Source organism: Nelusetta ayraudi, unplaced genomic scaffold, assembly GCF_046127955.1.
Source record: "Nelusetta ayraudi isolate G7.1 ecotype Tasmania unplaced genomic scaffold, CSIRO-AGI_Nayr_v1 ptg000042l, whole genome shotgun sequence".
In the NCBI taxonomy this organism is placed as follows: domain Eukaryota; kingdom Metazoa; phylum Chordata; class Actinopteri; order Tetraodontiformes; family Monacanthidae; genus Nelusetta; species Nelusetta ayraudi.
In genome coordinates this window covers 7,254,634-7,267,975 of record NW_027466092.1, presented here as the reverse complement: position 1 = coordinate 7,267,975, position 13,342 = coordinate 7,254,634, and the positions used below count along the sequence as shown (strand labels likewise).

The 13,342-nt window shown below is 43.3% G+C and overlaps 1 protein-coding gene across 2 annotated transcripts in view; it reads left to right on the top strand.

Moving 5' to 3' along the window:
* Positions 1–13,342, top strand: part of LOC142893402 (RAS guanyl-releasing protein 2-like) — a 35,777-nt gene that overhangs the window by 5,893 nt on the left and 16,542 nt on the right. For both annotated transcript variants that reach the window (XM_076033951.1, XM_076033950.1), the window contains exons 2-8: positions 5,372–5,507; positions 5,656–5,758; positions 6,109–6,165; positions 6,371–6,502; positions 7,012–7,162; positions 7,963–8,136; positions 12,175–12,291. In XM_076033951.1, the coding sequence (XP_075890066.1) occupies positions 5,438–5,507; positions 5,656–5,758; positions 6,109–6,165; positions 6,371–6,502; positions 7,012–7,162; positions 7,963–8,136; positions 12,175–12,291 (804 nt within the window). In that variant the 5' untranslated portion in view covers positions 5,372–5,437. The remainder of the gene's footprint in view (positions 1–5,371; positions 5,508–5,655; positions 5,759–6,108; positions 6,166–6,370; positions 6,503–7,011; positions 7,163–7,962; positions 8,137–12,174; positions 12,292–13,342) is intronic.

Sequence of the window (13,342 nt, the reverse complement as noted above, 5' to 3'; positions counted from 1 at the left end):
CCTGCCACCGGCAGCTCGCGGGGCCCCTCTGGAGAACTATATCCGTCCCATCATTCAGCACTCTTGCTACGACTTCCTGCAACAAACTAGGGGGTGTTGGATGGGAGTGAGGAAGGGGAGTGTGTTAAATGGGAAGTGTTTTTATTTTTTGAGGTTTTGTTTTAAAACGAAACAAAAGCGAAACGACGGGATGGTGCAAAATTCAGTGGTGTGCATTCATTGCTGAATTGATCTCGTTTTAAATGTATCGACAGCCACAGGATCTGCCAGAAAACCACATTTTGAAGCGTGCAGAAATCAATTTATTGTAAAAAAAAACAACCCAAAACAATTCTCAAAGCAGACAAAAGACAAAAAAATGGACTACATGGCAATATGACTGAAGTTTTTGAAAGGCCCATTGACCAGACTGTATGCCAATAGCCACTCCGAGTGAATTAATGTGGCCACATCTGCACAAGCTCAATCAATCTTGTTTTACCCAATTCGCAGTTAGAGAGAGGATATAGTGAAATCAATGGCTGTTTGGTGGCCATGCATTCACTCTGGGTATTAACTAGCCTAGAAATAGGTAGGTTATTGGAATGTCAATAGCACAGTGGATAAATTTCTCTGTGGTTCATTTTGTCTCGTCATCAATCAGTGATTGAGTCAACTTTAAGACGTTAAAAGGTCCTGCTTCTCTGTATGGTCTGGCCTTTTACTGGCAGATCCATTCAGCATTGCCTGATGACAAAAAAACCCCCACAAAATAAAACACAAAAATACTGAGAAAACTTAACTGTTTAAAACCCACAAAATCTTTTACAATTGTATTTACTCATGTTTTGTAACTGCTATGTGTCTCTCTCCTGAAATATTGAATTGATCCAGAGTGTGAAGCTCGTCAGTGAGCTCCCTTGACACGGAGCTTTTGACATTGAGTTCAAAACCTCTTTGCTAAAACATGCATATGTGGAAATTAGCCATGTCATAAGTGACCTTTGCGATGTCACTCAAAGTTCACTCATGCTTTATTTATACCTCTCCCAGGTTCAGGCAACACACCACTTTGTTCTTCTTCCCTTGCAAACCTGACATCAAATTAATAAGAAAGCCATCGCCTAACAAGTTATAGCAGAAACCATTTCTTGTAAGAGACTGTAAACAGAGGGCTAAATATGCTGTCTTCTGTGACAGCATAATATGGGACCTTTAAGATGAAGGTGCTGAAGTCTCTAAAAAGAAAAGAAAGGTGCAAGAAAATGAAACATATGTATATATATATATATATATATATATATATATACATATATATGTATATACATATATATGTATATATATAAATACATACTGTATATATATATATATATATCAACAAGACACCACCTCTTGCTGCAGAAGCAGCTAATACAGTCTCTTTGGGTTAAGTTCGATTTTTGATGCTGCTCTGACGCCATTGGACGCCTATTAACTGAAACCGACCAGGTCCTTGATTAGTGTCATTGAAACACCAGTGTCAAACTTGCCTTGAGCCGGACTGGCTGCACTAAAAAACTTTCATGTAGTTCGAGAGTTAGTAGTCAGTCTCTAGTGCTGCGGTAAATGCAGCTTTAATCAGGTAAAAATAATTTTTTACTTTATGCAGGAGTCGTTTCCATCAACTCTCCTCCTAATCAGTTTGTTCCTGCTTGTCCTCCTCTGCTTTTATACTCATTTATCATTCAATGTATTTTTTGACTGACCAAATATTTTCCCCATTTGTTTCCAGTGTTTTCTTGGCATAGCAACTGTAGTGAGGTCCTCTGTTTCCGTTACATAATAGCTGATTCTCGACCCTGAAATTGTGTTTTAAATTGATCTTTAACAGGCCCATTATAAACGAATGAACGAACGAACAAACGTACAAACAAACAGCATATTAGAATGTATTTAATGCTTATAAGAACAAATGTCCTGTGCTGTAAATACACTCACTGGCCACTTTCATCCACCTTGATCGTAACAGGTTTCTTTAAAAAAAAAAGGGATCAATGAGGGTTTATGTATATGTATTCTGCTTCAAGGTTCAGCGATGATACCTTGGTTATAACCAGTGGTTATTTCAGTTACAGTTGCCTTCCTATGGTCTTCAACCAGACTGATCATCCTGAGCTTAGACGCCAACAAAGCACCTGCTGCTCACTGTAAAACCTGTAAACACTAGAGCACAATTGTATGTATTTATTATTATTATTATTTTTTTTACAAATACAGTATATGTGCATACTGTACATATATGTGGTAAATATGGTCATTTACATTTTGGATTGTCTGTAACTTGTGGATACTGTAAGTGCAGATGGATACTGTGACATGTTAGTGTCTGTTAGACTGGCAGCAGACTGTTAGGTTTCCATGACCAGGATTGGCCAGACACCCGGTAATGTCCCTTTATCCCCACTGTGATCGATGGCTCTGCTAACTGGCAACCAGTTCATGCTAGAGCTCCATGACTGCGTCACGTAGCGAGAACACGCATGACGGAAGAAAAAAAATGGTTGAAGACATGCAACAAAACCACGAGAGCACAAAGTGAACTGTTCCCCAAGTGGCAGCACCGAGTCCCTGTCAGCCGCATGATGGATGACCGCGCGTTATCTTCGAGATGGGCACAGCCTGTGCCGCAGTCAGAAGTAGACGCAACCTTTGTCAAGGTGGCGCTGAGGTCACCATCCCACATCTTTCTTTTCCCTGCTGGAGGATAGGTCGCCGCCGCCTGCGTGGAAGTAGTGTTTTTTCGGATCCTCGGGAGAGGCAGAGACTTTTCTGAGCCACGCTAGCATTTAAAGGTTGAAGCTTTGTCACCAAAAGGTGCTCAAGTAACCCTGCACAGCAACTCTGAAGTCTTGCCCATCCATCTTGCTGTGTTGTTGTTGTTTTTTCATTGGTTCCATGACCCTTGTGTTGTTGTGCACATTCACAGTGTGTTCACGTGTGGCCAACGTCGCCACTTGCATTAAGCGCCTGTTAGCAACATGCCCAAGCTAACAGTCGCAAAACCCAGAAGGTCTTAGACAGAAGGTTGATGCATTCATGCCTCCTCTTTACAAACACCGTTGGTGGGTTATTTACCAGTTGAATATGTGAAAAGAATCCAAGAACTCAGCAAATGTACCAAGTCGTTGCCAGATTTACTCCAGCTCCAGCAAAGATCTACAGGTACTACCCAGAAAATTACAATATCCTGAAAAGGTTGTTGTATTTCTGCAATTCAACTTAAAAGGTGAATTTGACATATTATATAAACAAATAATATGCAAATCAATATATTTCAAGTTTTTATTTCTTTGGATTTTGCTGATCAGGTCTTGCAGCTTAAAAAAAACCCTCAAATTGTACCCAAGTTTGTGGGTTTGTGGTTTTAATAAGCTGAAAATCTTAATCAGCTTAATCAGCAAAGTTACAACAAGGAACTGCTTGAGAAATGTCAATTTGTGTGTAATGGCTCAATAAAATTTGTTGGTTTCATCTTTTATGTTAAATTGCCAAAATGAAACAACTTTTACTTGGTATTCTAATTTTTCGGGTAGTACCTGTATAACAGATAACAATACACGCTGAATAGTCTGTCTTGTAGCTGTAGCTGTTGCGTTGGAAAGTTGAGAATAAGTTTAAAAAGGACATTTCTGTTTAAAAAAAACCCAACATTTTTATTACAAAATTAATATCTCTACCTTACTTTCGCAGCCATTGTCCTTTAATAACCTGAGTGCCTCCGAGGAACATGTCCTTGTCCTTGCTCTTTATGACAATACTACTTCTATCCTACAGCACACCACTGTCTGCTGTGTGCTTTCAACTTATCCTTGCACAATCTCACCACAGCATATGTTTTTGCGGCCGATTTAGATATAGTTAGACCACGGCCACCTCGGCTCATTATCACAGTGGCTTTCACTCACCAATGCTGTGCAAATCATGGCTGAATTATCAGTCGTACCCCCCACTGTCCTTGTTTTTGCTTTTGCCTCCAATTCTTCAGAAAATGTGTGTGCGTTTGCGTGTGTGTTTGTGCGCGCGCGGCCAATACAACTGCCTGTAAGCCTGCAATTGAGTGTGTCCGCCCACCACCTGGCAATACAGACAGTACAATCGAAGGCTTCATTGTCTGAGGCACAATGGATACATACGCCCATCACACCCCTTCATACATTTGGCTGCGGAATCACACCATGGTGTTGCTGCAGTGGAATGCGTTGTTTGTCCGACGACCGTGGCATCGGCAGTCACGCTCGTCAGTACCAAGACGGCGGTAAATTGAAATGTCTCAGGCCTTGTTTTATGCCGGGACATTGAGCTGTGGTCTATATGAGGAAGATGAAGGATTAGTGTCCATCAACCTGTCTGACGCAATGAACTCAGTGAGGGTTAAAAACACGAAAGAAAAGGTTTTGACTGTTTCACTCAGGCATATCTTACACTTCCAGTTACACTTATGTCCTCATGCTTTGTGTGTGGAGGTGCATGACGTGTACATACTGGTATTATGTGACTGGGCAGCAGTGGCCATGGATCCCCACAGCTGGGACTCTCTCAAGCGACAAAGATAGCAACTTTATTTTGTACGTCATTTCTGCAACAGAACTTAAAAACATCATCCGCCCAGCATGTCAAAGTACTGGCTATCGTGCCTCTGCTGCTTGCAGGCTTCCATGTGTTGTGGCGTACTCCAGCAATACTCGATAATAAATTGTGGTTTCCTGTCAGTTGCACGCCTGGCACTTGTTTTGTTCTAAGAAAATGCATCAGGCTCAGAGGAGCCTCCGCAATCTACAACCTGTCAAGCTGTCAAAGGTAACGTTTCTGTGAGGCGTCAGTGCTAAGTGCCAGTGTCCCCCTCGTACGGTTTACTGTGATGAATGACTACATCAAGATTAAACATCCATCAACACTGGGCAAATTCTGCCATGTACGAAAGACGGCTAAAAGCTGACTCAGTAAATCTTGCCTGTATTTTAAAATCCCTTAAATCCGACTTTAATAAACAGCAGCATCAAAATCTTTAACCCTTAAATTTAAATAAGTCAACGAAATTAAAAGCCTAAACTGATGTGTAAATGTAGAAATGTTTCATTCATATGACAATATTGGATTTGACCATAAATTCATCACATTAATCCCATGTAAAACATTGGAATTTACGGTCTCATTTTTCCATGCGATAGCTCTGAAGCACTCTGTAAATTGCGAAACGTCTGAGATCTTTAAAACCCACTATCGAAAGCTCAGCCAATTAGTGCTCGCTCCGCAACGTGCAGCAGCATCCGTCGACTGTGAATTTCATTTTCACTCCTCACGACTCATAATTGCTTTTTCCGCTCCTCTCTTTTTCATCTCCTTTCATGTGCAGTTTCACGTGGCAGAGGCAAAGCGGGAGAAAAGGAAGCAGCGAGAGAAAACAGACAAGTGAAGGAGGATGGAGTCCATATTATCGGAGCAGTCGGCCACCGTGGACGAGTTGGTCGAAGCCTGCATCCAAGCCTTCGGTCGGTCATTTCTCTGTTGTCCACCCAATTAGATTAGTCCTGAAGTGAGCCAATTGAAATACATACAAGGAAACATGGTGATTCATGTGTGAAGACGTCTTCCAAGCGATGAGTGACTATGAGTGATTAAGCTGTTTCCTTCCCGCAGATGAGGGCGGCACTTTGAAGGACGCGTACTTGGTCCGCATGTTTCTCATGATGCAGCCTTGGTACATCCCTTCCACAGACATGGCGAAGAACCTCGTGCTCAAGTATCCTGCAATGCTGTAGCACCATATTTATGTGTAACGCAGTACATGAGGACAGTATATCACCAAAGTCTTAGTATTATTTGGTATGTCTTTAGGGTAAAGGCGACTCCTGGACTGAGATGTGCAGCAGATTTTTCTTCTGTTTTAGCTTTTTAAAGAGAGAATTAAAAAAAAAAAAAAAGTTTTTCCTTGTTCCCTTTTGAAGCTTCCATATTTATTTTAGATTTTGTTTTCATCTCAGACTCCTGTCGCCTATGAAAACACTTTTCTTTCAGCTCTCTGCTGAACATGACACCTTATCTGACACTTTGGAAATTTGGTTACATGTTGCACCTTGACTGCTGCGGTAGATCTCAAGAGGAGGGTTGCAATGCTGAGCGGCGCACAAAAATATGCCACCTTGTCAAGTAAGCAATTTCATTCTACTCTATTACTATTACATTTTAAACTTGAATGCTTGGGCATGTTATAGTGTATCATTTTTACTGTATATCATGGCAGCAAACCACTGGTTCATAGAACGGGTGTTGGATGACAGACTATCATTTCCCTGCTCTATCCCCTCCTCCACCCGCCTCCCTTTTTATTCGCCCCTTTGTTGTTGCCCGCCAGGTACTGGATCTCTGAGTTTCCAGCAGAGTTCAATCTGAACCCGGAGCTAGCTGACCAGATCAAAGACTTTAAAGACCTCTTGACTACCGAGGGCAACGAGCGGCAGAGCCAGCTCATTGACCTTGACAGCGTGTGAGTGACTCGGCTCGCCAAAAGGCTTTTGTCGACGGAATGAATGGATGAGCTTCTCCGTCTGTGGATGATTATGTCAGCATGCCCTTTCCTTGCCTGTTGTCAGACATTGCTGGACTGCATTACGCCGGGTCACCGACTTCTCCTTTTTCTCTGCCATAAAAAAAAAAAAAAAAAAAAATCTTGTTTGAGCTCAGTGCGCCATTTATGTTCCATGAAAGAGGAGGCTTTATGGAGCATGTGTGTGACTTTCTGCAGCTGCTTTGCAAATGGAGGAATGCGCCTCCAGGAATGCAGTGCAGTGCTGCATTTTATAGAAGAATCTGCCAAGTTGGTCTTTGTCTCAGCAGTTCTACTTGTCTTTTATTGGATCCATGGTGTTTAATGGTTGCAGACACAACACAATGTTTTTCTCTTTTAGAATTTTAATACCGGCAGTCAGAACAAGTTTGAGGGATATCAGAGAAGCAAAGCTATCTGTAATCGTGTGCCATCCTGTTGCTTATCAGGCCCTCATACAAATGGAAACGCCAGGTGACCCAGCGTGTCCCCTCAGTGTCCAAAAAGAGGAAGATGTCTCTGCTGTTTGACCACCTGGATTCCTGCGAACTGGCTGAACACCTGACTTACCTGGAATACAAGTCCTTCTGCAAGATCCTGGTGAGTGTGACTGCTGTCATCCTAAAGAGCTGTGACCTTCTCAAGCTATCAACGTCGTTATTTAGGTGCACTTGATCAAGCTTATAGCTGTTGCCAGGAATTCATATTAAAAACTGTGCTCATTTGACCCTTTTATTATAAAAGAAAAGCAGTGAATCAGTTTCTGCTGATGTAAATGTCACGATTGTCTCAGATTATGATGGGATAATTAGTTTTGACTTACCTAAACTGAAAATTAGTTTCCTGGTCAGATTAAATACGAGAACGTGCAGGGGCAATATATCTATTCATTTTTCTAAGTATAATAATAACATAAGAAGAGAATATCATTCATTCAGAAAACCTAAACTGTGCAGTTAAACACCCAGATCATAGATTTAGAAGCCCACCTCCCCTTTGAACGAGCAATAATCCTAAAAGGCCAGGAAATAGACCCTGCAATAGTTTAACTTTGCATCTTAAGTACAGGCCACTCACAGAAGGACTCCATCCCACACACTTCCTGGTAAAAGCAACATACTCAGACAGCACAATTGTAGCCTCAGTATCAGTAATTCCACAGAACTGGTGAGTGAAGATGATTTTGTTCACCACTGGTAATAAACTAAAGGTTCTGTCTGCAATAGAAATTTAACCTTTTGGACCAAAATGATGATGATTTTGCTGTTGAAATGAGCCTGTGTCTTTGTGAGAACATCATTTGTGGGGATTTATGGTGATTTTTTTTAAGATCTAGGTGTCTTGTGATTTAATTCCAATATTCAAACAATGAAATAAAGAATGACGCTGGCTTCCTTTAGTTTCAGGACTACCACAGCTTCGTGATGCACGGCTGCACGGTGGATAACCCAATCCTGGAGCGTTTCATCACCCTCTTCAACAGTGTCTCCCAGTGGATCCAGCTCATGGTGCTCAGCAAGCCGACGGCCCCGCAGAGAGCCGCCGTCATCTCCCACTTCATCAGAGTGGCACAGGTCCGTCGCTCATCAGGGCTCATCACACAGTTTGCTGGCCAAGTTTGAAGACGACTGCTGGTTTCAGGTGTTCAGAGTGGCAGCATAGGAAGTCAGGACCCTTCATTCAGTCACATGACCTATGCATCCATATTTAAGATGAGAAAAAAAGGTTTCATTTAAAAAGGCTTTAGAGGAGGGATGCTAACAATTAATTGATTATCGATTAATTGTCGATTAAGAAGTTAGTTGATTAAATTAAATTAGTCACAATTAATTGAACATTTTTTACACGGGCAGTTAATATCATTATAACAGTGTAGTGGCATTAAAGAGGCATTCACCTGTAGATACTGTGATGGTCATAATATACCTAGAACTTAACAACTCCACTACAGTCATGACTGTCAGTGACCTCGTGCCCCACTTTTGATAGCCAACGAGTTGCTGTGCACATCTTGTTAGTACAAAATCAAAGAGAAGTTACTAAACAACTTTTTTTGTTTTTTTTCTTTTTAAAGTTGAAATGTGACCTATTAGAAGTCAACTTAAATTCAGAGGATAAATGTTTAGGGTGTTTTTACTGTTCTCTAATGTAAAAATGGGTCACATTGGACCCTCAACATTAGTTAAGGGTTAAATGACGTGTTCCTGACACATTTTTCATTGTGAAATGTAGGTTCTCAGGAAAAAAAGATTGCTGCTCATCAATTAATTGTTAATTGATCCATAAGGTCAATCAACTAGCGATTAATGAATTAATCAATCATTTGCATCCTTGCTTTAGAGGTGTCATGTTAAAACACATTACAGAGAATGCTGCTGCCAGGGGAACACTTGAGTTAGAGCAGTGACTCATTTGCTTTTATTGCTGATGTTTGTGGGCTTTTAGCAACAGTGGACAATAGATAAAAAAATACAAAAAATGTTGGGAATAAGTTGCACAGAAAAGGGGCAATTAGCTTTTTTGTTGCTCCCAACATAAGATCAATAAAAGTGTAGAGGTCCATCAGCTCATTAGGAGCAGTGGGTGCACTTCCAGTTGGCCCGATGGAATTCAGTGACTCATCTTAGAGCGATCAGTGGAGAAGTGGTTGCAGGTGGCGTGGCTCACAGGCACGGCCGGTTGGAAAGCATCCGCTAGGCAGAGCAAAGGAATACCAAACAGTGGAATTTAGATTTTCAACCTGAAGTTATGCTTAATGGGGGACCAGAGCTAATTTATTCTGTCTTTTTAGACACGGTGCAGCTAACAGCTCTGTTAGAAGCAGGCAAAACCGGCTTGCTGATATGCTTACGGCGCAGATGCACTTTGAATTAAGAGCCTCTGTTGAAAGTCCAAGGATGACTCAAGTGTTTGAGAATTCAGCAGCGTTTTTAAGGGCAGCCCTCCTCAAAGCGTTTGAAACGCTCCATTAAAAAATGTAAAACAGCGAGTGACATGAGAGGGGAGCCAGACACACTGATAGCTTGAAGCACAAAAGTTTTCCGCTTAAATGTGTCTAGTAGGCGTTTAAATGGTTCGCTTAACATTTGAAAACAAGGGCAGACCTGCAGTTTCAAATTAGGGAGTAAATGAAGTTCATCAGTCGCAGGGATGCATCTTAGTCTCACCGGAGCGGTTGACTTCACGCTTCTCCGTCAGACGTCTGACTGCTGCACTGTCACAGCCTGCCCACGGATGTGCGCAGCCAAAATGCCGCTAATCCTAATCTTAACCTAATCTTGTCTCCCCACATAATTTCCGAGGTAAAGCTGCCAGTTTTTTTTTTGCCTGCTGTGGTTCTTGCTGCCTTATGTGATTGACCGCACATGTATCTGCAGCTCATTATCTGGCAGGAACAGCCCTTCAGGGAGCATCCTGGCTTTCCGTTACGCCATTTCATCCTGATAATATAATTACTTTTGTTCTGCCAGACAGTTTGTCATCTCTTTGTGAGACATTTCACCCATTTTTTATGGCGACAGAGAGCCTCAGTCAGCCACCAACTCATTTTCATCCCTGTTGCCCGCTGCGTGGTTAGAGTTTGGCTACTGTCTCCTCCTACTCTTCTGTCACTCATAATTTATTGAGCAGGGCCTTGGCAGGGTTCACCACCTCCCCCTGTTATAATACACCGGTGCTCTGACGCCTCAGCAGGACGGAGCTCAGGGAGTCGCAGCAGCTGCTCATCCGTCACTGTCCTCAGGGAGGGAGAACTCCTGACTTGTTTGGCAAACTATTGACAAATGCTGAAGGAAACTGTGCAAGCGGAGTAGGATTGTGACTTTTGCACAAAACGATTAAACTAACAGTTTAGAATTGTCATCCATCCTGGCTCGGTCTCTGACCAATGAAGGGACTGGATTGGCTGAATGTGCAGTGAGCAGGTTGGTCTTTTGATGAGCAAACGCATCCAAAAGGAGGAGTTCGCACTCACCAATATACGTTTTCATTGGTGACAATAACATTGATGAAGTGATTGGACAAGGACGTGAGATAGTGGGACAGACAGATCAATTTTGATAAAAGGGATATGAAAAGATTTTGTCAAATCAGAATCGATTCACGTTTTTTAAGCGCTGTTGTGTCTCTAGCCTGTGATGGACTCCTCAGAAATGAGCAAAATCCATCATTGTCTTTTCCCTCCACTTGCTTTTACTGTGCGCTAAACCATGCAGTTTTTGACATTGGCCTTTGTTTGGTCACCTCTCTCAATCCTTCCCATGTTTGTGAACACTCCCACAGCTGGGATCTCGAGCAATGTGTCGGTTTTAGTCTGAAGCTGAGTGAGGCAGTGAAAAGAGGGTTCAATGAGCTAGCAATTATTCACGCAAAGCTGCTCCACTGGAGTTATAGAGAAACAAAAACAACTGAAAATGATAATAACTCGGGACGTTTTATTATTATTTCTAAAATGATTTCAGTTCATAAAAAAATCACAGAAAAGGAAAAACAAAGCTTCAGTAACGCATCAAATATAACAGTGTGCCTGACTAGCTTTTGGACTGTGCCATCCGTTCAGACTGAGCGAACATTTGTGCATTTGGACACAGGCTGTTGGGACCCCTGCTGTTCATCTCCTGCCAGATGACGAGCTTCGAACTCCAGGAATCAGACACATACGGGGACAGAAATTGTGCTCAAGCTGATTTTTAAGTGTATTCCAAGGACGCGCAGAGTGCAGCCTCGGCTTCTCGACATCCCCCGAAGGTTCCCAAGTGAGGCGCCAGTCGTGTACCGTCGTGCCTCCCCGCTGGTAATCGCGACACAGACGGCTGAGGCTCGTCACGCTTTGTCTGTTCCGCGAGACGCACAAGCGCTCCTGCAACGCTCTCTGACAAGCTCCTTTTGCAATTACGTTTCTCGTTGGTGCTTTGATACGATGCCTCGGAACACGCCGCGTCATCAAATCAGCCCATAAGTTGCGTGCGGGCGGTAAACCCGGAGATGAAGAGATGTATTAATCACCGCTAGCCCCCGAGTGCGTGCTTGCGTTTCATCTGGAGCTGTGCGATGACACAGGTGAGCCTCGCCAGGCCTCGCCGGCGGTCACGTCCTGCCTTTGCCTCGGCAGAAGCCTGCTTTTCAAAAACGAGGCTTTGCCCTGCACGCCGCTTTTGCCTTTTTATTCCAAAGGGTGTCTGAGCGGAATCAAATGATCCCCCCCGGCAGCCCTCCCACACAGCTGCGAACCCATTGATTTTCAGCGATACACCGCGCAGGCTGAAGGGCAGCGTGGAGCCCTGCGGATTGCCATTCACAAAGAGTGCGCTCCAGTTTGACACAGTGCAGGTTAGAACATCCAGTACCAGGCTTCGCGCGCTCGGATTAGACTTGTTTTGTAGATGCAAGTTGTTGAACACGGTGCCGAGAGTCTCTTCTGGCTATGCTCCGGGTTTTTTCTCCCCCTCCTGCATCCATCTGAGTCTGTTCTGCTGTAAATATTTTTTGACCTTTACCCCACTCTCTTTTTGCAATCCCTAAAATTCCCCTCGGCAGTGTCCAGCACATTCCTCTACTGTCTACTCCTTTGCCCTTGCGCCTGATGTTTCCTCCTCCTCCTCCTCCGTTGACAGAAGCTGCTGGAGTTGCAGAACTTCAACACGCTGATGGCGGTGGTGGGCGGTCTCAGCAACAGCTCCATCTCTCGGCTCAAAGACACGCAGGCGCACATCAGCAACGAGACAAACAAGGTGAACATCTTCCTCAGCTTGTTTCCACCGAGCTCGTGATGACATCATCTTGATGAACTTAATCCAAATAAGTGAAGTTTTGGATTCAGTCTGCCTTGTGTCCTCGGTGTGAGCTGCCAAACTCCATATCAGCGCCCGTGACGCCCACGCAGTGGCTTTTTAAAACTAAGAGATCGAGACACGTAGCTGAAATGATGGCAACAGTTACAGCGTCTCAACAATTTTGTGAGGCTGTGTGAAAAAGAAAAGTTTTCCAAAATGTTTTTTGACTCATCTAATAAAAGTCTCTCCCGTGGGACATGCCTGTTGTTTCCTGCTGCTCTACTTCGTGCATTTCATGCAGTATTTCCTTTTAAAGGTCTCATATGGTCCAAATTTGTGCACCACTGAGTCACTGAGTAAGCACCAATTCACAACCAAAGTGTCTGCGGCGCGGCCTCGGCTCTGCAGCAGATCGCCGCCATTAAAGTCAGTGTGCAAGTTCACACCAGGCGCGGCGGGGATGCGTCCCAGAAACGTGAAACGGCGACGCTTTGGAAAAATACGCTGCCGTTCTATTTTTCACGCTTCACGCGTGGCGACCGCGTCAATGGCAGCAGGTTGAATCGTAAAGGCAGGAAGTCAATGATTGGAAAACACGCTGGATCCGGGTGATCTTCATCATAATGTACTGGATTTTACTGTGAGACATTAGCGTGACGTATGGGCTTCAACACTGTTCAGTTCGGCTGTCAAATAATAAAGCCGATTTCACTTAAAAGATTAAACTATGATGAACAAAATGCAGGTATACTTTAAATACCTGCATTTTGTATGATACCAGTAGTTCAGTTGATTATTTTTTCGTTTTCTCTCAGAAACGCGTTTGTTGTGAGAGGGTACAGAGCGGTTTCCGTGCCGCAGACGTGCTGCAGACACTTTTGGTGTGAGTTGGGGGTAAATTCTCTTGGAAATCCTTAGAATCCCTCCAGCTCGTCCATCTTTTAGCACTCTTGCTTGCACCACTTTGCAGAAAGTATGTACCAAATCATACAGTTCTGGAAGCCAGCCC